The following is a 25,421-nucleotide window of genomic DNA, read 5'->3' as shown; positions in this document are numbered from 1 at the left end:
GGGCCAAGGCGCAGGCTCCAGCCCCAGAGCTGTCCCATTGCCCCCGCAAGGCTCCGCCCTCCTCGGGATCAGTGCTGCGCACGTGCGGCTGCTGCTCGTCAGCCCTTTGCTCCGAGATACCAGCGCCGGTGGATCTGAGCAATCGCTGATTGACAGACTCAATCAGAGCGGGGAGGAGGGGGGAAACCCACCCTCTCTGCGAGGTAGTGCGCAGGCGCAAACGCACGTGGGCGTCTTTAAACGCCAACATTGTCTGGAAGAGCGCACCCTCCCCCCATCAGCTGAGTGCGCATGCTCCGCAGCGCGCAAACGGAGCGTCTTGCCTCTTCTGCGCCTGCGCGACCGTGATTCCTCACTCTTGTCTCCCCACCCCCCCACCCCCCCGGGCCCGGTGGTGAGGGCCGCGAGCTTGGAAAGGGCGGGAAAGACGGTTGGAGAGGGAGGGGCGAGCGAGCGGTTACTCACTCCATGGCTGCGGAAAGAAGAGGCGGCGGTGGCCTCAGCTGAAGAAAGACTGCAGGAGCGGAGAGCGCAGGCGCGGTGAGCACGGCGACTGGCCGGGGGCACAGAGGGGTCGCGGCTACAGAGCCATGGCTGGGGCTACGCGGGCGGAGGAGGTGTCGCGGTACCGTGAAGAGAGATTGTGATCTGAGGATGGGGAATGAGGCGGCCCGGGGGACTGGGGACAGATATACCGGGGGCGGCGCAGCACGGCGTGCCCGGATCCTTCCGCGCCCCGCCCCGCGCGGCCCCAACCGGGAGGCGGGCTTGGCCTCCAGCCCTCGGGGATCCCGGGCACTGTCCCCCACTTCCGACCAGGGCGTTCAGCCCTCCCCTTCCTCTGACCTGAGGATCTGGCCCTGCTTTGCTCCCGACCCCCTGGACCCTCCTTGCTTTCTGACTCGGGTGGGGCCCCTTTCTCCTTCTGATCCGGGGTCCGGCTTTCTGTTCCCTCTCATTCTGGTGGTTCAGCCTCACCTCTTCCCCGATCCCTGCACGAGTTCATTTCTCCTTTCCTTTCCCTTGCTTCACGAATTTCCGGCCAGCCACGTGCTGATCTCTTCAACTGCCACGGCACTCTGAGAACCCTTGTTGTGGCTTAGGATCTGGTTTGAGTCACAGACCGCGCTCCATTCAAATCGCAGACGGGCGCGGGTGGCCTTGGGCAAATAATTTAAATTCTCTAACCTCGTAGATAGGGAACTCCCTGTAAAATGAGAATAATCATCTCTACCTAGTGGGGTCGTTTGTGAAAATCCGTGCAGTCGGTGTCTGCGAAACCAGCCCTCCATGCCTGGTCCAACCGCTTTTATTATCCATAACAAGGACCTCTGGGGACCAGTCTCACCCCTTCCAACTCCCCTGGCCAGAGCCCCAGACTCGACCATCCAACACCTGCTAATAGGTCATTCTTGTGTCTCCTTCGCTCCAGCATCCCTGCCCTCCCCCATTTCAAACAATGGACGCTCAGCCCCATCCTGCTGCCGGGAGCAAGGCATCATTGCCCAGACTCTCGTGTCCATCCCCTGCTGGCTTCCCCTTAGCCCTTATCCTTAGCACGCCTTTCAGGCCCGTTGGTTCATTCTTCTGTCCCTGCCCCTCACCTAGACGTCCTTTCAAATGGTTTTCTACCTCCGTGCACCCCACCCTCACCCCCAGATCAGTTTTCCACCTTTGCCAGACGTAGGGAGATCTGTAGTTCCATTTGCTGAAAGAGATGGGGCTTCCTGGCCAGTCCCTCCCATTGCACAGGGCCTTCCACCAGACCCCTTAGACGAGGGTCTTTGCTGCAAGCCCCTCCCCTCCCCCACTCATCCACATCAAGACGTTACACCTGGAATACAACTTTTCAGGACTTTGGTGGTGGTTATGAGACTGAGTCAAGATCCAAAGGTGGGAGACCCAGATCTTGAGTTACCTGGAATGATACATGGGCCGCTTTTGTTTTGTTCCACGTGCATGTGCTTTTTTTTTTTTTCCCCAGTTTTACTCAAGATATAATTAAACTTTATAAATTTAAGGTGTACAGTATAACAATTTGATTACCCATAAGTTTAGTGAACATTTATCATTTCCTGTAGATGTGAAATTAAAGATATAGAAATAGGGAGTTCCCATTGTGGTGCAGCGGAAACGAATCTGACTAGCATCCATGAGGATGCAGGTTCAATCCCTGGTCTTGCTCACTGGGTTAAGGATCCGGCGTTGCCATGAGCGGTAGTGTAGGTCGCAGATGTGGCTTGGATCTGGTGCTGCTGTGGCGTAAGCCGGCACCTGTAGCTCTGATTCAACCCCTAGCCTGGAACCTCCATATGCCTTGGGTGCAGCCCCGAAAAAGACCCAAAAAAGTAAATAGATACTTAGAAAAAATACATACTTTCTTTTTTTCTTTGGCCACTCCATGGCATATGAGTTCATAGGCCAGGAATCAGATCCGAGCCAAAGGTGTGACATATGGAAGGGTTTATTCTCTCTCTCTCTCTCTTTTTTTTTTTTTTTTTTGCTTTTTAGGGCCGCATCTGAGGCATATGGAAGTTCCCAGGCTAGGGGTTGAAATGGGAGCTACAGCTGCCAGCCTACGCCACAGCCACAGCCACATCTGCAACCTGCATCACAGCTCACAGCAACACCAGATCCTTAATTCACTGAGCAGGGCCATGGATCGAACCTGCATCTTCATGGATCCTAGTCTGGTTCGTTGACCACTGAGTCGCAAAGGGAACTCTGGGTTTATTCGCTTAATAACTTTGATATGTAACATAACAGCAGTGTTAATTATACTGATCATTTGATATATTACATACCCAGTACAGGCTGCTCTTCCTACAGGAAGTCCTTTTTGGGATCTGACCCCGTTCCCTTAGAGTACTTCCTGTCCACTGTGCCAGTATTTGAGCACTTGTCCTTTGGGGCCACATTATTACCTAGGCGGCACGGAGTAGTAGTTAAGAGCACAGACTCTGGAGGCAAGTTGTTGGATTCACACCCTGGCTATACCCCACTTACTAGCTTCCTGGCAGTTTTGCTGTGCCTCAGTTTCCATTAATAGTGCCAGAACAGAAGTCCTCTGGTGGCCTAGGAGGTTGGGGATCTGGTGTTACCTCTGTGGCTCTGGTTATTACTTGGTGAGGGTTTGGTCCCTGGTCGGAAAGTTTTGTGTGCTGTGGGCGCAGCCAAAAAAAAAAAAAATAGTGCCAGAATAAAATGTGGAGTTTAGTGACTAGAAACATACAGATGTAAGTGGCTGTCCGTAGTGCCTCCTTCTTAGTGTTGTCTGATATTTAAATGAGTAAATCCAGGCCACCTGCTCATAGCCTAGTGCCTGGCACACATCAGGTGCTACATAAGCGGTTTCTGTTGTTATGGAGGTGGATATGTTTTCTCCATTGCTAAGCGGTAGTGCTTTCAAAGGCCTTTTAAGTGAGAAGTAAGGACCGCCTTCTCCTTGCCCTCCTCAGTGTAGATACTTGAGCCATAGCAGGTAGGATTAGGGTCGACTCTTGGGCAGGCTGTTGGCAACGAGGGGGCACAGTCCCCCCACTCTTCTTTTGAAAAGACCTTCTAGGTCATGACGGGTGGACTAGGCAGAGTATTTTTCTTTGAATAAACTTTTTATTTTGGAATAATTGTAGATTTATAGAAAAGCTGTGAAGGCCTTGCAGAGGAGTAGAAGTCGGTGCCTTTACATTGCCGTGGCACACTTGTCACAACTGGAGTCAACATCAGCCCCTTTCTATCGCCTCAACTCCACCTGGTCCTCGGATTTGGCCACTTGTTCCCCAACGCCCCTCCTCTGTTCCAGGATTCCCCCAGGATGCCACGTTACACTTAGTGGTCGTGTCTCCTTGGCTGCCTCTGGTCTGCCTGCGGAGGCTTTTTCAGACTTGCCTTGTCTCAGGATCTCGATGGTTTTGAAGAGTACGGGTTGGGTGCTCTACGGACTGTCTCTCCATTTGGTTTTGCTCGTAGATGGAGATTATGGGGTTTTGAGGACGGCCAGGTAGAATGTTTTTTAACAACTGCAGACGAACTTAACTGGGTATGGGAGTCATGTTGCCAGTTGTGGTGTATGCTGACTGAGAAGCCCCTGGTCCCTGCTCCCGGCCCCTTGTGCCTTTCTCTCGCTCCAGCTACTGGCTCCCACAGAGTTAAGTCCTGATGCCAACTGCCCTACCCAAGCAGCCTAACTCCCTTCTGCTGAGCGGGTGCCAGCGGGCACTTAGTTCCCCAGCATATTCGAGTTTATGGGCAGTGGGTCGTCAGTGGTGCCGGTAAGCCCGGGTCTTGGCGCCCTGAGCCCTCTCCCCGTGCCTGGCCCTGATCTGGATCCATGGCCCCTCCAGGACTCAGATGCCTCCCTCACCCCTACTTCCCAGACACCTCCAAGGGTCCAGTACCCCAGGCCCTCCAACTCCTGAGCTGGGGCTGGGAACATGGGTGGAGCTGCTGGGGACTCTTTTTCAGTGCGGAGGAACTAGGTTGGGGAGTGAGGCGGCTATTGCAGGCAGGTTGCATCACCCTGGCTCTTTGATGGGGAGGGGGAGTGGGGGGATTCTCTGGGGGCCCCCCTGCACACCTGGCAACTGGAGCCCTGGAGCTGGGGATCTGGCAGAGGCCCCAGCAGAGCAGAGGAGGGGGCCAGGGAGGGGGGAAGGAGAGCCGCCTGTGCAGGACCCTGAGAATCAGGCCCGATGCCAAGAATGGGCTCAGCTCACAGAGGCTGACCTACTTGTCTGGCAGCAGGCAAGACTGAGGCCTCGAGAGGTGAGAGGACCAGTCACACTGCTGCTTACAGCTCGGGCCTCCACGGTACAGCTGCCACCGCCCTGCAGGCCCCAGGGGGAGCCTCTCTCCTCTCAGATGTGTGGGGTCCCAGACCCCCAGCTCAGGACATAGCCTGCCTGGAGGCCACCACGCCTGGACCTTCACTCCAGGTTTGCTGTGGTTCACAATTGCCAAATTCTATTGATTGTGACCTGCCCCTGCCCAGAGGAGGATCTCCTCACCTGCACTACTGCAGAACCCTTCCCTGGCTTCCCTGCCAAGGTGACAGCCTGGCATGATGAGAGGGACACCAGGATTCCATCAGATGGACTCAGGTTCCAGCCCTGAGCTCACACCACCTGGTCTTGGCCCTTACTCTGCCTGGACCACTGCCTTCTGAAAAGTGGCTCAGAGCGGGGACTCCGGAGCCAGCCTGCTAGCTTCACATCCCAACAGCACCACTTCTGTGACCTTTGGCAAGTGGCTTCTGTGACTCTGTTTGCTGTTTGAAGATAAGATGACTCACTTCATTGGGGTTATTGTGCAGATGAAATAGGTAAATGTATGTAAAGTTCCTAGGTTAATTATGAGCAATAATGATTTCTCTCTAAGGCTTAGGTATTAGGAGAATTACGTGAGGTGATGTAGGGAAAGCCCAGCACTACTCCGAGCTCATGGTCAGCATGTTTGTTTCTCTTCCTATTCCCTCTCTACCGTGTTCTGCTTTCACAGCTGTAGGCAGATGTCTGCATACGTCAGTTTCCCTGAGCACTTAACGGATAAGTCACTTATTCCCAAGAATTGGTCCCCCCAGCCCTGTGGGCATCAATTCACTTTTATTTTTTCTTTCTTCTTTTTTTTGGGGGGGGGCACACCCACGTCATATGAAGGGTCCTAGGGCTAGGAGTCCAATCAGAGCTGTAGCCCCCAGCCTATGCCAGAGCCACAGCAACTCGGGATCCAAGCCACATCTGCGACCCACACCACAGCTTACAGCAACGCCAGATCCTCAACCCACTGAGTGAGGCCAAGGATCAAACTGCTGTCCTCATGAATGCTAGTTAGGTTCGTTAGCCACTGAGGCATGATGGGAACTCAGGTTCCTTTTTTTTTTTTTTTTTGCTAGAGGTCGAATCAGAGCTGTAGCCGCCGGCCTATGCCACAGCCACAGCAACGCCAGATCTGAGCCACATCTGCAACCTACACCACAGCTCACAGCAACACCAGATCCTTAACCTACTGAGCAGGGACCGAACCCGCAACCTCATGGTTCCTAGTTGGCTTCGTTTCCTCTGTGCCACAACAGGAACGCCCCACTTCCCTTTTAAATGAATTGTTCCAGCACCGAAACTGGGGAATTCAATACTGTGGGCCCTGAAGAGGCACTAGGGCAAGTTTCTAGGTCATGCAGGCCTGGAGGGCAGGGGTTGGGAGTGGGTGTCTTGGCAAACAAGGGCGGGAAGGCCAAGGCCAGTTCCTTTGGGGAAAGGGCAGTGCAGGGGCCAGGCACGCAGAGCACAGGTCAGCCACGTGGCCTGTGGCTCAGAGTACTCCAGAGCCCTTTTCCTGCCCTCGCTCCTGCTGCGTGTCCCTCAGCAGAAGCAGCCCCCGCTCTCAGAGGCTGCTCAGGCCCCACCCACTCCAGCGCCCTCCATGTTCAGCTTTTCTACTCGTTTCCTGTGGCCGCTGTAACAACTTGCCACAAACTTAGTGGCTTGAAACAACACACATTTACTCCCTCTTCTGGAGACAGAAATCTCAAAGGGGTCCTTCTAGAGGCTCTAGTGGAGAATCTGTGTCTTCACCTTTTCCAGTTTCTGGAGGCTGCCTGCATTCCTTGGCTGGGGGCCCCTTCCTCGAATCATTTCTGCCTCTGCTTCCATCCTCACATGTCCTGTTTCCTCCCTTGACCTTTGCCTCCCTCTTAGAAAGACCCTTGTGATCGCTGTAGGGCACACCCAGATAGCCCAGCGGAGCTCTCCGTCTGAAGATCCTTGATTTCATCACATCCGCAGAGCCCCTTCTGCCTCGTGGGGTAGCGTGATCATGGCTTCTGAGGGCGAGGGTGGGGGTGTCTTTGGGAGCCATTATCCATCCTAGCACCCCACCCTTCTTGGAGCCACGTCTCCTTGTCTGGGAGGTGAAGGCTGGCGCCACCCTGGGATTCCCCTCTCTCCCATGCCCTCAGCGCTGGCTACACAAGGACTGGGCAGGCTGAAGGTGGTTGGCAACATAGTGTCCGGGAGCTCGGGACACCATCGTTTACCATTGTGTGGCCTTCGGCAGGACATCATGCCCCCGTGGGCTGCATCAGTAGAGCACAGGAAATAGCAGAAGAGAGGCAGTGGCGAGGTCACCTGTGGAAAGGCCTAGAACGACACCTGTCTCCACAGGCACAGGCGTTGCCTGGGGTTGCCCTGTGTGCTGGGCAGCAGTGCCGGCCTGGCGGTGCAGAGCTTCAGATTTTACAGGAGAGGTTAGTAACCAGCCTTTCTGCATGATCCCCGTCTTAAAAGGCTGGTGAGTCATTCAGAGATCGTGGTGAGGCTGGGGCCGAGGGCCCTCCCTGACTACATGCAGTGATCCCCCCGCCCGGATCCGCTGTCCTCTGCCTGAAGTCACTGAGGATTCAGGCCTCACCCAGACTACCTGGTCCTCTGTAGAGCTGGAGAGGGCGGTGTCTGTGGGCAGCTGGGCAGCAGGGAAGGGGAAGTCTAGGGATTGTCTGGGGGCTGGGGGCTTTTTACCCCTTCTGTCCTTGGTCAGCCCCCAGCTGGAAGCCACCCCCAATACACGTGGTTAAACAGTGTGGGTTTCTTGCTTATTGCAGCCAGGGGGCCGCCTTAGTACAGGGGTTGTCAGAGGACTTCTAGGGGCTGGGCTGGGTTGGGGAAGCGAGGTTTTGCTCTGGATCGGAGGCTGGCAGGAAACAGGGCCAAGCCTACAACCAGCATCCTTATCAGTGGGGACGATGCCGTGCTTAGTTAAGCAGCAGCTGTCAGCTCTGAGCCAGGAGGGTGATGTTTGGTCATTTTTGTGCCTTGGACAATGTTTGTGTTTTTGTCTGTGTTGAGACATGTCGTAATCTGTTGCAGCCAGGGTGGCCTTGCCTGGTGTCTGTTCTGCGACATTGTGCCAAGCAGGAGAGCACCAGGGCCTGGCTGTCAGGGGTGCCCTGCCCTTTCTCACAGCAGACCCGCTCCTCCTGCCCGGTGGGAGAGGGACGTGGAGAGCCAAGGCAGGGCCCACAGGGGCACCTGCAGCGCGGCTTGTACCCCTGCCCTGAGGTGGGCCTTGGATGCTCTGTACCGCTGGGGAAAGTCGCAGGGCCTGAACGAACCCAGCCACACCCACTGGGGTGGCCAGTCGGGGGACTGAGTGGAGCCAGAGAGAGGCTTGAGGCAGAGGCAGGGGAACCTCACACGCCCAGGGGTCCCTTGGGGAGCGTTGGGGGTCAGCGGCCAACAGGGCCCCTGGACCTCAGACCTCTTAGGTTTGTTCTAGAGCCCTTTGCCTTCCTCCTGCCCCCTCCCAGAGCAGGAACGGGTTCCCATGGGGGTGGAGAGGCAGGAAAGAGCAGCTGGGGCCCCCTCTTCACTCCAAGCCACTGCCCGAAGTCTCCCCTTGGGGGTGGGGGAGCAGACAGCACCGAAGTGGATGTGAGTGAAACTAGTCTGGAAGGTGATGGCGACGGGATGTCATTCGAGAACAGGAAGGGGGCGCTGGACGTGGCAGGCGCCCGGGGGGTGGTCGAACAGGTCACATTGGAGAGCTCGGCTCTGGGGTCAGACAGCCTCGTCAGTCCTGACTGCCTGTGTGACTTTGGGCAAGTTGTCTAAGTTCTTGTGGCTTCAGTTTGCTCATCTGTAAAATGGGAGGCCTAGAGTTCCCACCCCTTTGGGTTGCAGTGAGTACAGGAAAAGCCCTCCGAACAGGGCCCCCCACTTCGTGTCCAGAAAGGAGTGTTCGTGTGGTGCGTGCTTCCCAGGAGCAGGTTGGGGCTGTGGTTGGTTTTGATCTCAGACTCAGAGCCACCCTGCCCCCCACCCCTGGTGGTTTTCATCTGGTTCCCAGAGAAGCCGTCTCCATAGCAGCTGCCTCTGCCCCACACCCCCCTCCCCGACACCCACCCCGACTGACATCACTGCCTCTCCCCTAGGGCGCTAGTGTCGCTTACAGGAGAGAGGCTGGGAGGGGGCACAGATGTTCTGTCTACACACACACACACACACACACACACACACACACACACCCGCATCCACCTGCTGATCTCGTAAAGTCCCTTGGCCCGGGTGTTTCAGCCCCTCGCCGAGCCTTGTGTTGGGGGTGTGTCCATGCCAAAGCACCTTTCCCTCGGAGCCCCCGATGGCCCCATCTTCTCCCCCAGCCCGTTCTCAACCAGCTTGCTTGTCCCTAGAAGAGAGCGTGATCCTGACTAGAAAGCAGCTCTGCGCGGCCCCCACCTGTCTCTGCCCTCTCACCTCTCCCCGGTAGCTCATGCTTGCTGGGTTTGTCTGATGGCTTTATTGAAATACCACATAGTTCACATCCATTTATTAAAGTGTGCAATCCAGTGGTTTTTAGTTCAGAGTTGTGTACCCAGCAGCAGAATCTAATTTTTGAACATCTTCATCCTCTTAAAAAGAAACCCATGCCTATTAGTCACTTCCCATTCCCTCGTCCCCAGGCAGCCACTAACCTACTTTCTGTCTCTATAGCTTTGCTTAGAGCAGTCATACGATAGGTGGTCCTTTGTGTGTATTTTTTTAGATTCATCCATTTCGTAGCACATTTCAATACTATATTCCTTATTAAAGCTGACCAACAGTCCATTGTATGGCTGGACTGCATTTTGTCCATTCATCGATTGATGGACTTCTGGGCTGTTTCTCCTCTTTGCCCGTTTTAGAATACATGTGTACTAGTTTTCGTATGGACATATGTTTTCATTGCTCTTAGAAGCCAGAAATTCAATTGCTTGGAATTGCTGGATCGTAGGAGCAATTGCTAGGCTTAACCTCTCTAGGAACTGCCAGACTGTTTTCCAAAGCAGCTGCCCCATCTTACATTCCCACTAGCGATGGATGAGGGTTCCAGTTCCTCCATATCCTCACTGACACTTGACATTGTCCATCTTTTTTCTCGTTGTCCTAGTGGCACCAGTGAACTGGTATCTCATGGCATATGGAAGTTCCCAGGCTCGGGATCGAATCAGAGCTGTATCCACTGGCCTACGCCACAACCACAACAACATGGGGTCCTTAACCCACTAAGCCAGGCCAGGGATTGAACCCACCTCCTCATGGATCCTGGTTGGGTTCCTTAACTGCTGAGCCACGAAGGGAACTTCCTCCCTCGTAGTTTTGATTTGCATTTCCCAATGGCTAAGAATGCTTTTCTCATACTTACCAGCCGCTTGTGTGTCTTTGGCATCCCATGGTTTTAGCACAGGGTGTTATACTGTTCCTCAAGGCAGGCCCCTGCTTGCCTGAGCTTTTTGTCTGCCGTGAGCTATTGCTCCAATGCATCCTGTCCCAGCTCCTCCATATCCCTCAAAACAGGCTCAAACATCCCTTCCTCCTGTAGGACGTTGTCCTCGACCCTTCTGTGGGCTTTCAGTTGGTCCTAAGCAAAATGGTGTCTACGATGGCATCCAATAGTCTGCGTCTTTGTTAGCCTCAGTAAACTCGGAGTCATTTAAGGGCAGAGACTTGTCTTATCCTGGCTCTGACACTTACATTGACATTGGGCACGTTACCCCAACTCCAAAAGGGAGATGCGAATGGTAGCTACCCCGCAGTAGGAGGAGGGAGAACCTAACTAGTTAGTACATGCGAAGCACTCAAATAGTACCTGGCAAACACCAACCTGGATCTGTTCATTCGGTTAACAGGCATTTGCTGAGCGCTCCCAGTGGCCAGCAAGTATTTCCGACCTTGAGATACAGCAGTGGCGATCTTGGGCAGAAACCCTGCCTCTCATGGAGCTGCCGTCCTCACGGGGAGAGAGGCAGCCAGTGAGCTCTGTAAATGGAGTGTAATGTGTTTCAGGTGGTGCTGGGGCCTAAGGATAGCTGGGGCAGACCTTCCTGCGTAGGTGACATTTTAGCAAAGACCTGCAGGAGGTATAAGGGAGTGAAGCATGGGCCCTCTGAGGGGAGAGTGTTCCCAGGAGAGGAAACGAAAGCCCTGAGGCAGGAGGAGGGCTTTAGGCCTGTGTGAAAAACAGCGACAAGGCTGGTGGGGTGGGAGCAGTGATGATGGAGGCAAAGCGGTGGGATGTGGGGGCACCTTTTGGCTGTTGGGAATAATGCTTCTGTGAACAGCATGTACACGTTTTTGTTTGAATACCTGTTTCAATTCTAGTGGCTTTTCCTTCGTCACATCTCTAACACTCTGGGTTTTTAAGGCTGGGTGGCCATGCCATATTGTCTTTGTCTGCCCAGCACAAGGCTTGTCCTGTCCGAGGTCTCAGTAGATGTTTGTCAGCTGACTGAATGAGGTATATTTGTGAGTTATCCGACACATTCTGGCACACAGTGGCCCTGTAGGGTTAGTGCTTTTATCAGTTTTCTTTCTTTGGCCACGTCTGTAGCATGTAAAAGTTCTTGGGCCAGGGATTGAACCCAAGGAACAGCAGTGACAATGCTAGATCCTGAACCTGCTAGACCACAGGCAACACCTATCTTTTTTTTTTTTTTTTTGTCTTTTTAGGACTGTACCCGAGGCATATGGAGGTTCCCAGGCTAGGGGTCAAATCGGAGCTGCAGCTGCTGGCCTACACCACAGCCACAGCAATGCCGGATCCTTAACCCACTGAGCAGGAGCCAGGGGTCTAACCCACGTCCTCATGGATACTAGTTGGGTTTGTTACCACTGAGCCACAACGGGAACTCCCCATTATTTTTTAATAAATGTAGTTGGGGGGGTTCCCATTGTGGCTCAGGGGAAACAAATCTGACTAGCATCCATGAGGACACAGGTTCGATCCCTGGCCTTGCTCGTTGGGTTAAGGATCCGGCGTTGCTGTGAAGTGTGGTGTAGGCCGGCAGCTGCAGCTCTGATTTGACCCCTACCCTGGGAACCTCCATATGCCTCAGGTGCAGCCCTTAAAAAAAAAAGACAAAAAAAAAAAAAAGAAAAAAGGCAGTTGGTACATCAGATTGGTAGAACTTTCCTAATTTCAGGTGCTGGCAGCTTGTAGGGAAATCGTTGTCTCAGGCACTGCCAGTTAGAATAAAAGCAAGTATAGGCAAATTGGAGAGCACTCTGGTTGTCCCTCGTAAAACCAAAACGCAAGTATCTGTGGGCAGCAGTTGTTCTTCTGAAGATCAGCCTTGGAAAGTGTCTGCACTTGTGCCCGAGAAAGCATGAGCGAGCGTGCTTGTTGCCATATTGTGTATAATAAAGAAAACTCGGGAAGCATCCTAAATGTCCATTGGTAGAGGGATAAATGAAATGTGGTGTAGTCACACCGTGGACTGATTTCAGCAGATTGATGGGACAAAAAAAGCCTGTTGAAAACTACAGATTGCGGATGATGCATGCAGTATGGCACACAGTGAAGGAGAGGAGACAGGAGTAAAACATGTCCCCTGGCTATGAGCATGCATATGAGATAGAAGGTTCACAGCACTTAATGGGTACCTCACGGTCTGGGGAATCAGCTTTGTCAGTGCTGGCCAAAATGATATTTGAAAGAGAGGCCTGGTATGTTGATTGAGTAGTTAAAATTTAAATATTAAAGATGCACTGAGGGAATTCCCATCGTGGTGCACCAGAAACGAACCTGACTAGTAACCATGAGGTTGCGGGTTCCATCTCTGGTCTCGCTCAGTAGGGTAAGGATCTGGTGTTGCCGGGAGCTGGGGTGCAGGTCACAGACATGGCTCAGATCTGGCGTTGCTGTGGCTGTGGTGCAGGCCGGCAGCTGTAGCTCCTATTAGACCCCTAGCCTGGGAACCTCCATGTGCCAAGGGTGTGGCTATAAAAAGCAAAAAAAAAAAAGTTCTAGATAGAATCTTGCTAAAAAATCTGCTCTTCTGGTTGTTGTTTCCTGACTCCTTTTGCGTGTATATCTCACCTGACTTCTTTTTTCCGTGGGGAAAGTTGCTGTTTGTCCCACCACCTGAGCTCCTCCGAGTGCAAGTTTGGGCCCCTAGGGAGAAGGAGAAAGTAATTGCTCATTAGCCGTGAGGTGACTTCTTGGGGGAGAGAGAGTATTTTTCAAGGGAGGGAAGGAAGACGAGGATGGCTGAGAACCTAGGAGTCCAAGAAGCATTTAGCTACCAGCTGAGGCGACGCCGCGGCAAGGCGAGGCTCTCCTCCTCCGTCCGGTGAGGGTGAGGGTGGTACCTGCTGCCAGGCAAAGGCAGCGGGAGGGGGCGTGCGCAGCCAGGCAGAGTGCAGACGGCACTCCCCGAAGTGCGTTGACAGTCTCTGGAAAGAGGCACAAGGCACCCAAAACCTTGTCCCCAGGGAAGGCAGGTGCCTGCGTGGGGGTGGGGGGACCACAGAGACCATGCGTTCCCTTTGCACCTTCTGAGCAGAGAACTGGGTGAACAAACTACTCACGAAAAGAACTTAATTTGGGAAGTGGCACACGTGAGACAGTGCCTCCTGGGCCGTTGGTATGCAGGGACATTTAGGGATCCGTTCATGTGACCAGGGCCTGGCAGCAGGACAGGCAGGGAGGCTTTCCACGGCCCTCCCCTTGAGGGACAAAAGGACAGACAGACGTGCCTCTTTGAACAGGTCTCAAGTGCATCATGCAGGTTCTCTACACCTGCGAGGGTGAGAGGCCTCGTCTTTAGACGAGAATCACAGGCGGCTTAAGGGGGGAGGGGGCCGTTGAAAACTGGCTTGTCTGGTCTCCTGCCCACCCTTGCTGTTGGGGACCTTGTGCTGTGGAGAGAGGCAGCCTCTGGACAGAGGGGAGTGCCGAGTTTTCCCGGCCGCAGACTGGCTTAGAAAGGCACCCCTGCTCCTCCCTGAGGCTCCATTTCCCACACCCGGGATTGACCGGGCCCACCAGCCAAGAGATCCGGGCAAAGTGGCCCTGGTCACTTGGCTCCTGCCAGGCCACTGCAGGCGTCTTGCCCGACCCCACCCCCAGCAACTCGAGTGAGTCCATCAAAACTGTACCTCCCCTGGTGGCCCATCAGCACCCCCGTGGCTTCACACCACACACTGGTCCAGCCATTCGGGCTTCTCACTGCTCTGGGCCTGGAACGGTCGAGACTCGGCTACAGTCTGGTGAGCATACGGCTGACTGGTTGAGTTTCATTTTTTTTTTCTTGTGGCTGCATCCGTGGCATATGGAAGTTCCCAGGCCAGGGATTGAACCCGAGCAGCTGTGGCAACGCCAGATTCTTTAACCCACTGCGCCATGGCGGGAACTCCTGATTTTCATTCTTGAAGGGCAGTCTCTCTTGACTCATTTGTTCCCTGGGGCTTTAGAGGGATTTTCTTTGACTCAAGGGAGAGGGGAGATTCAATTCAAGAGAGATTTAAGAAGCAAGAGTTTGTGGGCTTGGGCTTGACCTTTGGTGAGACATCCCCGAGGAAGTGACTCGGGGCCGGGGCAGGGAGGCAGGGGGGTGTCCCTGTCCTAACACAGCAGAGGTAGCAGCTGGGCTGGGCTGATGACCAGAAATAGCGGTCCCCCAGTCTCTGATGTCCCCCCTCGCTCTCGGCTCTCTCCTCCGCTCCTGTGGTCTCTCTGAGCCCACAGTCTCACTTCCTCCAAGTCTTATTATGTAGAAAGCTAATGCCGGGGCAAAGGGTGGTTGGCACAGAGCTGCCTTGGCGCTGTCTGGGCTGGGTGTTGTCGGCAGCGCCATCAGGTGGCTGTGGGCAGAATGCCAGGAGCTTTGGCTCCCTTCACTTCCCAGAACTGGCATTAAGTTCACAATTTCTGGGCCCCAAGGATACCCCAGGCACTTAGCTAAGTGCTTGACAGGGATCAGACCATTTCACTTCACAGAGACCATATGATTCTGGGGCCATCATCCACTTTTTTCAGATAGGAAACTGGGGCTCCGTGGGATCAGCCTGGAACGAAGATCCCACAGCCAGGAGTAGTGGAGCAGCGCTGGGCCATGTCCTGCCAGGTGATTGACACAAGGTCAGCCGAAAGCCGCCGACCCCAGAGCTCCCGTGGTGCATGTGCAAGTGCCTGGTGGGCTTGGGATGACAGCTGTGGGTCTGCCACCATTCTCCCGGCCCCTCCGTGGACTAGACAGCCGAGTTTGTACTCCTGAGCTTCATCAAGGAGCCCTGGGAGATGCAGTCCTTTGGACTCGCTGCTGCTGCTGCGCCAAATGAAAGAGAGTTTCTGTTTTGAAGGAAGGGGGTGAATATAGGGGACAGCAGCCATCTCAGCCCCAGTGGATGAGGCTTATTGTGAGCGGGTTGCTCGAGCTTCTGCGGTGGAAAGCTGCAGGGCCACGGCGGGGTCAGGAGGGAATCAGGGTCATGGCTTTGTCTCCGTCCAGGGGGTGGACCAGCTGGCAGTCAGTCTGCGACCTGGCCTTCAACCCCACTCCCCGTAGCCTGCTGCTCCAGCCGCGGCTGTACGGGAGCTGGTCTCTGTCACTCCTCCTGGAAGGCTCGATTCTGACCTCTCCCCCTCCCCTGCCCCAGAAAGAGCCAGACCCCCTTCCTGGGACTAGTGTTCATTGCTCTGTGACCTTGGAGAAGTCATATTGCTTCCCTGAGTCTGTTTCCCATCCAGCAAGGGTGCAGTGTGCTGCTACCCAGTGCTCCTGGCCTGGGTGCCGCTTGCATAGGCGGACTCAGTAAAGGGTGGTTATTGTTACTTCTCAGTGCATCCGCCACTCACCATTACTGGGCACCTGCTGCATGCTGGGCACTGCTCTCAGTGCACGAAATGGGGCAATCCTGCCTTGTGGGCTCATCACCACCGAGAGCCCTCCTTGACGCTCCCAGGCCATCTTGTCCCTCCCTTGGTCGTAGGTGGCCTGCCCTTGCTGGGTGTCACACGCGTTCACGCCCATGAGATGGCCCCCGTGGCAGGGAGTGAACAGGTTTTCAGAATCACAGCTCACTGTTCTTTTCCCCTCTAGCCCCTCAGCTGCCAGAGCCCAGCGGTTGCCACAGCCCCGTGCCCTCGGCCCTTGCACAGAGGCAGGCCTGCTCCGTCGCCCCTCAGTCCAGCTCTGGGATATGTTGCCCATCCCTTTATCTGCGCTTAGTTCCATCCTGTTCTTTCTTTGTCCCTTCCCCTGGTATTAGGTTCTTATTGCTGTTGGAACAAGTTACCGCAAACCTAGTGGCTTAAAACAGCACAGACGTTTCCTCTCACAGCTCTGGAGGGCAGACGTCTGAGCGGAGCGCGTGGCACTGTGCTCCTCTGGAGAGCCAGGGAGAGGCTGCTTTTGGCCTTTCCGGCTCCTCCCAGCCGCCTGCTTTCCTTGGCTCGTGGCCCCTCCCTCCGTCTTCAGAGCAGCCTTTCCTGCAACGGTCCCAGTCCCGCTGGCTCTGCCGTCTGCCTCCTTGAGGACGTTTAAAACCCACACACAGATCATCCGAGACCATCTCCCCGTCACCTCTGTCAAGTCCCTTTTTGCCGAGTGAGGTCACATGTTCACAGGTTACAGGATTGGGGGTATGGACATGTCTAGGGCTGTTCTTCTGTCCACACACCACACCCCTCCCTCCATATCCCCCTTAATCTTTCCATTCCTCTGTTCCAAGGGTGAGGTCCCCCCGTATTCATCCCCAGCAAACGCCCCTGCTCTTGATATCTGGAGGTGGGGGTGGGCGTGAGTCCTGGGACTTTGCTCTGGCTGCTCCCTCTGGTCTCAGATGCTCTTCCCCTGGGCTGTCTTGTTTAATGCCCACACCCTGCACCAGCGCCCCCACTGCCCCTGCCCCACTCCGTCTTTTCTCCTTGACGCTGAGCCTCTTCTAACACGTAATTTCTCTGTGATGTCTTTTCCTGCCTCTCTGCTCTGTGGGGATGTGAGAGCTGGGGCTCGTTGGTCCCATCGGTGATAAAAAAGATGCACAAAAATACCTGTTGTGGGAGTTCCCTGGTAGCTCAGTGGCTTAAGGATCAAGTGCTATCATTGTTGTGGTGTGAGTTTGATCCCTGGCCTGAGAACTTGCTCTTGCTTGGGCATGGACTAAAAAGACCCACAAAACCTTTTGTATGACTGACCATTGTACTGCAGAGAATCGGGCCTATGTGACCACCCCGCCTTGCGGGGACAGGCGTTTTTTCCTCTCTGTTGTCATCCCTACGCACCGGGCAGGGCTGAGTAATTGCTGGATTGAATAAAGTAGATAAAGTTGGGTTTGGAGCGGCACAAGAACTGCAGACAGGGCTGAGGTTGGTGGACTCGTGAGGCTCGAGGTGACAGCAGAGAACCTGGGTCCTCAAAGCCAGGGACAGGAGTTCCCGTCGTGGCTCAGTGGTTAGCAAACCGAACTAGTATCTATGAGGCCGTGGGTTCGATCCCTGGCCTTGCTTAGTGGAGTGGGTTAAGGATCCGGTGTTGCCGTGAACCGTGGTGTAGGTTTCAGACACGACTCGGATCTGGCGTGGCTGTGGCTGTGGCTGGCAGGTGCAACTTCAATTCAACCCCTAGCCTGGGAACTTCCATATGCTGCAGGTGTGGCCCTAAAAAGACCAAAAAAAAAGGCCAGGGACACGATGTGTCTATAGGTGGGAATCCCAGACTCCCCCCTGGGCTGCGAAGGCAAGCTGGAGGTGGTTTGAAAAACAAGGGCAAGTGCATGGCTGGCCGCTCTGCCAGTGACTCCCTCAGCGCCCTCAGGCAGCCACTTCTCCCTCCGGGCCTCATCCCCTGTGGCCGATGGAGCACACCCTCAGCTTTTTCCAGGAAGAGCACCGCCTGCCCCACCCCCGCCCCCAGCACCACCAGCTCCTCTGTGGGGAAGCTCACCCCTTTGGTAAAAGTGGACGAGCCCTCACGGAGGGCTTCCTCCTCTCCCCCAAGTTCACAATGGTGTGCCTGTGTTTAGCCACCTTTGTGAGAAACTCTGGAAGTTCTGGTTGGTTAACCAGGACAGGCCCTGCAGAACCATCAGTTTGTCTCATTTCAGTGCAGATGTAGACATTTCCTGACCTGGGGCTGTCTTCGCTGTCCCTCGAGTCCTGGCTCAGGTCTTGGGCTCGGGGCCTGGACCGTGTCCCAGCCTCCACCCCTCCAGCCTATCCCCCACACACGGATCTGGCCATGTTACGCCTTCCCAGAAGCTTCCTTAAAGTTTCTCCACGGCGCCCTCAGGATAAAGTCTGACCGTGATTGTGGCATCTCTGGCTCTGCCAGCTTCTCTCATCATGTCACGTGGCAGCATACAGGCATGAGGTCAGGCGTCCCTGAGACCACCCTCAGGTTCCATGATTTGCTAGGACTCACAGCTCAGCAGAGTTGTGGTTTATTACAGCAGAAAACAAAAAGATTGAAATCAGCAAAGGGAAAAGGGACACAGGGCAGAGTCCAGGAGACACGAGATCACAGCTTCCGGTCGTCCTCTCCCAGTGGGGTCACACAGCACCTGCACAGAATGTTGCCCACCAAGGAAGCCTTGCCATCCAGGCTCCGAGCACCTGTCACTGACCTTTGTTACTCAGTCCCCAGCCCCCCACAGGGCATGCTGATACCCCGAAACAACCCCCCCCCTTAAAGACGTGCCATTAGGCGGGATGCTCCGAGGACTTAAGGTTCCCTCCCAGGAGCTGGCAGGGGCCAGTCCATTCTTTGGGATGTGCGGGGTTCGGACCACCTGGGCCTGCCTGTCAGCCCTTCCCTGCTCCCCCTCCAGCCGGGCCTCCTCCCCATTTCCAGGCGGAGGCCAGGACTTCGGTAACCTCCCTGGGCCTCACTCCCCTCGTTTGTCAGATGGACCTGTTTTCGGGGGCAAGTGAGCAGGGGCCCGCAGCGTTCCGGGCTGGGCCAGGGCGCCCTCACCATCGTTCGTGGGTCCCTGGCATCCGAGCCGTTGGAAATGGATGACCGAACCGTTAAACCAGGCAGGCCCCCACAGAAGATTGTTTTCCTTGTGGTTTCTTAATGGTATAAAAAGCAAAGAACTTTCTATAAATGCTCTTCTGAAAACTTGTAGCTGCAGCTTATTAATAATAGCGAAAGTTCTCTCGGGTGAGGTCTTGAGAACTGAGACGCGGAGTTGTAGCCATTCTGGCTGCTTCTGCTAACAGCGGACCCGGCTTGAGGGGCAGGGGTGGGGTGGGGCATTTCCAGCCAGGAGGGGTCTGGCGCAGGGCCAGGTGCCTGTGGTCCTCAGAGTGGTGGCCACGACCTTTCTCCGAGGCCCGCAGAAGGGCTTTGCAGAGAGGCCAAGGCTGGGTTCCCGCCCCCGGAGAGACGGAAGTCCGTGATCTGAGTGCCCGTGCGCGTCTGGAGTGTGGGTCCCGGAGGTGCCGGCCTGGAGGGCGCCAGTGGAGATCTGGCCGAGACCAGCAGGCTGGGGTGGTCCGGGCTCCTCTCCCCAGAAGCACGGGCACAAGGCCAGGGCTCTGCCAGGAAGGCAGAGGGCAGGGCAGCTACGCAGGCAGGTTTCCTCTGCCTCCAGCTGGGAGAGGGTTCCCTGTGGACCCCGAGAGAAAGGAAGAACCAGGCTGGGAGAGGGAGCAGGACCTGCGGGCACCTTCTCTGGGCCAGGCCCGCGGCCCCTCAGTCGAAACCTCGGGTGATTCTCCCGGGTGCGAGGGGCTGTCCTCCTCATCACAGGCAGGGAAGCAGAGATGGAGCAGGGGCGGCCACCTGCCCCGGGACCCACATCTAGTGAGCGGCAGGAGCAGAGTTCAAGCCCGGGTCTTTCCTTTATATCTGGAGACCAATTTCGTGCCTGCAAACGGAGCTGCAGTGCCGCTGCCTTAAGATGAAGGGAGAATAAGCACACAAGGGGGCAAAGTGGGCTGCCGCTGGCTGTGCCCCTGGAGCAGCACTGTTGGCCCTGTGACCTGCTTGATGGAGCAGAAGTAGAGTGGGTTTGCAGGGTAAAGGCAGGGGTCCAGGGACCCACTGTGGGTGGTATCGCAGGTGACTTGGTCAGAGCCCCTCCCCTTGCACCTGTGTGCCGGGGCCATCACCCCGACCTCGGGGCCATCACCCCGACCTCGTCACAGGGCGATTGTGAGGAGGGGTCCATAGCTCAGTGCTGGGCACACAGCTATCGGGCCAAGGTGGGCGACCTAAAAACCACCTTGGTCTTGACACTGGGGTGGGCACTTCTCATGCAGCCCAAGGCACCCTGAGCAGTGACAGCGACCATGAGTTCGTGTTTAATTTGAGGTCAGCCACGACCCCTGGGTCTTTTCATGAGAACTTCATAGTTGGGTTCCCAGCCCCTCCTGGGCTCCCTTCTTGGCTCACCACTTCCAGAGGCTGCCCAGAGGGACTGTGCTGCGCGTCCCAGCGTGAGGTGCCAGTGGTCAGAGCACTGGCACTCCCCTGACCTTGGCCAAGCTGCAGCTGAATCTCAGAGCCCTAGGGTGTCGGGAGGCCTCCTCTCTCATCCCCAGGCACTTTCTACTCCCCTGCTATATTTGCTTGGCTGCTCTCCTGGGTGACCACAGACTTGGCAGCAGAAACATTACAGATCATTCTCTTTCAGATGAGATAAGATCAGTCTAACAGTCTCACTGGGCTGAAATCAGGTGTCAAAGGGATGGTTCCTTCTGGAGACTCCAGGGGAGATTCCGGTACCTTGCCTTTTCCAGGTTTTAGAGGCTGCCTGCTCTCACCGTCTCTTCTCTCATCGAATCTCTCTCTGCCTCCATTTTATAAGGACACCCATGGTGACATTTAGGGCCCACCATTTAATCCAGGATAATTGCCTCATTTCAAGATCCTTAATTTAATCACACCTGAACATTCCTTCTGCCACACACTGTGGTGTAGTACAGGTTCCAGGGAGTGGGACACGGGCATCCTTGGAGGCCCACGTCTTTGGCACAGTCTTATATCCATGTGCCAGCTTCCCCCGCTGCCTTTGGCCCAACCCGTGGTGTCTGGCCCCTCCCCATGCCCGAGTCACCTTTGGGGCAAGATGAGGTCTGATTGAGAGCCAGCCTTGGGGAGGCTTGTTTAATTCAGTAACTCCATCTGTCCCACTTGAACTGTGATTTTTAGAACCTGACTGCATGGAGGTGCAGCAGAAATGAATCCAGCTAACATTACCACGGGGATGCGGGTTCTGATCCCTGGCCTCGCTCAGTGGGTCAGGGATCTGGTGTGACCGTGAGCTGTGGTGTAGGCTGGCAGCTTTAGCTCTGATTTGGCCCCTAGCCTGGGAACTTCCATATGCTGCGGTGTGCCCCCCCCAAAAAAAGAAGGAACCTGGCTGCACAAGTTTCCTGGCTCTGCAGAGTAAATTTACACCACGTGATTTAGTTATTTTTGAAAACCTTGCATATCGTTACGTTTCTTTATTGTACAGACAGAACAAGCGTTTGGGAATGACTGCCAGTTACCAAGCAGCTGAGCCACGTGTAGTCCCACACCCCAGAGACAGCCCCTGACCACATCTCGATATATTTCCTTCTGACCTGCTTTGCTCCGAGTTGTTCTCTTTTTCCACAGCCGAGATTGCGCTGCACTGCTAAATTTGCCTGCTGCGTCCCTTTGTTGTCATTTCTCGCATTTCTTGTGCATAGGTGAGGCCACATCAGTGGGTGTGATGCAGATCTTCCCTTGTGGCTGATACCTCACTGGTCCCCTCAGTGGGTGCAGAGAAATGCCCTGGCTGTCGTCTGGTGCCTGCGCTGGGCAAGGAGATGCGTGGGTGGGGCCAGCAGGGTCCCGAGGAGACCCTCAGCCTGGGTCCACTCCTGGCAGGTCACCGCAGCCCTCTGAGCCCGTTTCCTCATCTTGGACACAGGGACCTGACCTTCGCCTCCAGACCGCGGTGGGAGGGCGCATCCACGAGCTGCCCGCCTGACGTCAGTGCTAGCGTGGGGCCCTTTGCCTAAAAACGTCTCTGTCTAGCTCACCCTCTGACCCTTTTCTCTCCAAATCACCTTGGACATTCCAGCTAACACAAGGCTCTGCTCAGGGCTTTTCAGTTAGAGATTATGGAAATCCCGTCAGCTTAAACCCAACGGGGGCTGGGCTGTCCCGCAGAGAGCTTCTGCTAAGATGGGTGAGGCTGGTGAGCAGGACTGGATTCTTCCGGGGTCGCTCTCCCCCCATCTCCTCTCTGTGCTCTCTCGGGTTTTGGCCTCTTTCTCCCACTGCCAGCGGCTGAGAAGATGGGGGTGCCCTGCAGGTGCAGGAGGCTGCCTCTCCCGCACCTGGAGAGAAACCTCTCAACTGCCTGGCATCTCAATGTCCTCTTGACCTGGGGTGCCAAGCGCTCTGATTGAGCGCCCAGGTTTCCTGCCCGCCCCTGAATTAGAAGGAGGGTGGGGGTACACACCTACCCTCCTAAACAGTGTGGGTGCACAAGGGGGGGCTTTGGGCACCTGAGGCCCTGCTACACGGCTTTGCTTCCCAGGGCCATCTCTCTGTGAGATCCAGAATCAGTCTACATCCCGCCCGCTTGCAGTCAGCAGAGGGCTCTGCAGCGTGGGTCCCAAAGGCATTTGTGTACCTCTGGTCCCGCTTGCCAGAGCGCCTCCAGTCTGACTGCCTCCTCGGGCTGCAGTCGGTTGGGCTTTCCCCGCCTCGACAGCGGGACTCCAGCTGACCAGGTTGTGCTGGGCCCAAGTCCATCCTGCTCCTTGCGCCTAATCCACCGGGGCAGCGGCTGTATGTCCCGGTCCTTCCTTCCTAGCTGAGCAGGGCCTGCTTAGGTTTGGTGGCGGGAAGAGGAAGGGTGGCCACTTATCGTAATTATCGAGCCCTGCCACCCTGCAGATGGGCTCCATCGAGCCACTGAGGCTGCCTTTCCAAAACTGCCATCTGATCGTGTCACTTCCTCTGCTTTAACCATCTTTCCAAGGTTGCAGACGCCGGTGGAATTGCTTTGGGAGCCGGAGTAGCTGCTGCCACCAGAGTCTGGAGCCATGAGCAGGTTTAATTTTGGAGGCACGGGGGCCCCCACAGGCGGGTTTACGTTCGGCGCTGCAAAGACAGCAACGACCACACCTGCTGCGTTTTCTTTCTCTACATCTGGCACCGGTGGGTTTAATTTTGGGACCCCTTCCCAGCCGGCCTCGAGCACCCCTTCTACCAGCCTGTTCTCACTCACCACCCAGGCTTCAGCGACAACGCAGGCCCCGGGATTCAGTTTTGGAACCACAACTCCTGCCGCAGGAGGAACTGGGTTTTCCTTAGGCCTGAGCACCCCAAAGCTAAACCTGAGCAGCAGCGCAGCTGCCACCCCAGCCCCAGCACAGCCCAGCGGCTTCGGGCTGGGCGGCAGCACGCTCTCCAATGCCATCTCGAGCGCCGTCACGTCCGCCCAGGGCTCCACGCCCAGCGGCTTTGTGTTTGGCTCCACCACCACCTCTGCTGCTCCGTCTACCACGCCCGGGGGCTTCTCATTCACAAGTGGAAGCACGTCCCAGACCGGGACCTCCAGCTTCAACATCGGCTCCGTGGGGAGTTCGGCCCAACCCACAGCCCTTCCCGGGCTGCCCTTCACTCCGGCCACTCCAGTAGCCACTGGGGCGGGGGCCACACAGCCGGCTGCCCCCACACCCACCACTGCCGCCGCCGCCGCCGCCGCCCACCACCACCACCACCACCACCACCACCACCACTACTGGGCCCACGCTCTTTGCCTCACTGGCAACCACTCCAGCCTCATCTACCACCTCGGGGCTCTCCCTTTGTGCCCCAGCAACCACAGCCGGAACACCCGGAACAGGGATGCTGGGCTTTAGCCTGAAGCCCCCCGGAGCAGCTTCCACTACCTCCGCAGCCACGACCACCGCCGCCGCCACCACCACAGGCTTGGCCTTGAATCTCAAACCACTGGCACCGGCTGCCATCCCCAGCAACACAGCGGCCTCTGGGACCGCCGCGGCCGGCCCCAGTGCGGCCACTGGCGTATCCGCCAGCCCCGTGATGACCTACGCCCAACTGGAGAGTCTGATCAACAAGTGGAGCCTGGAGCTGGAGGACCAGGAGCGGCACTTCCTGCAGCAGGCCACGCAGGTCAACGCCTGGGACCGCACGCTGATCGAGAACGGGGAGAAGATCACCACCCTCCACCGCGAGGTCGAGAAGGTAAAGCTGGACCAGAAGAGGCTGGACCAGGAGCTCGACTTCATCCTGTCTCAGCAGAAGGAGCTGGAGGACCTGCTGAGCCCGCTGGAGGAGTCGGTCAAGGAGCAGAGCGGGACAGTGTACCTGCAGCACGCGGATGAGGAGCGAGAGAAGACCTACAAGCTGGCCGAGAACATCGACGCGCAGCTCAAGCGCATGGCCCAGGACCTTAAGGACATCATCGAGCACCTGAACACGTCGGGGGGCCCCGCCGACACCAGCGACCCACTGCAGCAGATCTGCAAGATCCTCAATGCGCACATGGACTCCCTGCAGTGGATCGACCAGAACTCGGCCCTGCTGCAGAGGAAGGTGGAGGAGGTGACCAAGGTGTGCGAGGGCCGGCGCAAGGAGCAGGAGCGCAGCCTCCGCATCACCTTCGACTAAGCCCAGGGCGTCACCCGGCAGCGCGCATGTGTCGTGTGGAACGTGCAGTCACTGTCTTGGTTCTGGTTGCAACGAAATACTTGGTTGGTTGCTTGCTTGCTTCTTTCTTTCCTTCAGATAGTTGTGCTGTTGAGAGCACTGTCCCATGGTTTGACTTTTCGTCTTAGGGGGTAGCAAGTATTCTTAGCTTAGTAGGTGTGGCATGTGTACCGTCTGCGTGTTCTGGACCTCTCCGCCTGCCGCCCCCCCCCGCCCCACCTCCAAGTGGTAGAGAAGCGCTGAGCCACCTCAGAAGCCCAGCTCGCAGCCAGGGGGCCCAGCACACAGTCGTGGGTGCAGGGAGAAAAGACTGAGGTGCAGGAGTCTCCGTCCTGGAGGAGCCAGCAGTCGAGGGTAAATGTAGTCAGTACAAAGAAGTGACTTAGGAATGGAACGGACAGTGGGAGGTAGAATTTCAAAGGCGGAAAGACAGGTCTGCTGAGGGGCTGGAATGAAGATGTCTCATCTTGCCTGGCTGACCCCTCCTCCAGGAAGCCCTCTCTGCCACCCCGAGCCTGAGTCAGGTGGCCGGCCTGTGAGCCCCACAGCGCAGAGCTAGTGAGTATCCAGTTCACGACCCCTTTGGTAACGCTCTCCATGCTGCCATGTGCCCCTGGTTTGCTTCTCCGCCTCACCCTTAGCTTGCGCGTCCCTGTGGGCAGGGACTATTTCTTGTTGCCTTTGTGTCCTCAGCGCAATCCTTGTCACACTTGTCAAATGTATTAACAGCGGACATGAAACCTGGCATAAAACATTAGTCCACAGAGTGCCCGTTGAAAGGGCCAGGGTGCCAGAGGTGGCCCCTGACTTGGCTCTGAACCTCTCAACGCCAGAGCAGACCCGGTCAGTTCGTGAGATGCACGGTGTCCGGAAGGCAGGAGCCAGACCACCTGCATCCCAGGTGGCTTTTGTATTTGTCTCTACACTCTTTTGCATCCTCTGAAATACCCATGGCTGTATGTTGCTTTTCTTCTAAAGAAAATAAAAGTTACCGTGGAACCCGAAA

The 25,421-nt window shown here is 56.0% G+C and overlaps 3 protein-coding genes across 3 annotated transcripts in view; 2 read left to right on the top strand and 1 right to left on the bottom strand.

Moving 5' to 3' along the window:
• Window positions 1-719, bottom strand: part of ATF5 (activating transcription factor 5) — a 4,343-nt gene extending 3,624 nt beyond the window's left edge. Inside the window, exon 1 of the mRNA XM_047790145.1 lies at window positions 466-719. The gene's annotated coding sequence lies outside the window, so the exon portion shown is untranslated. The remainder of the gene's footprint in view (window positions 1-465) is intronic.
• NUP62 (nucleoporin 62) lies at window positions 417-25,421 on the top strand. The gene is made up of 3 exons (XM_047790147.1): window positions 417-540; window positions 22,719-23,419; window positions 23,463-25,421. Exons 2-3 carry the CDS (start codon window positions 22,783-22,785, stop codon window positions 24,374-24,376), a joined length of 1,551 nt encoding a protein of 516 aa, XP_047646103.1. The 5' UTR covers window positions 417-540; window positions 22,719-22,782; the 3' UTR covers window positions 24,377-25,421.
• Window positions 490-25,421, top strand: part of IL4I1 (interleukin 4 induced 1) — a 39,184-nt gene continuing 14,252 nt past the window's right edge. The window contains exon 1 of the mRNA XM_047790144.1: window positions 490-540. The gene's annotated coding sequence lies outside the window, so the exon portion shown is untranslated. The remainder of the gene's footprint in view (window positions 541-25,421) is intronic.

Source organism: Phacochoerus africanus, chromosome 8 (genome assembly GCF_016906955.1).
Source record: "Phacochoerus africanus isolate WHEZ1 chromosome 8, ROS_Pafr_v1, whole genome shotgun sequence".
Taxonomy (NCBI): Eukaryota; Metazoa; Chordata; class Mammalia; order Artiodactyla; family Suidae; genus Phacochoerus; species Phacochoerus africanus.
Note: the sequence above shows the minus strand (reverse complement) of the source record. Positions and strands in the feature narration are given on the sequence as shown.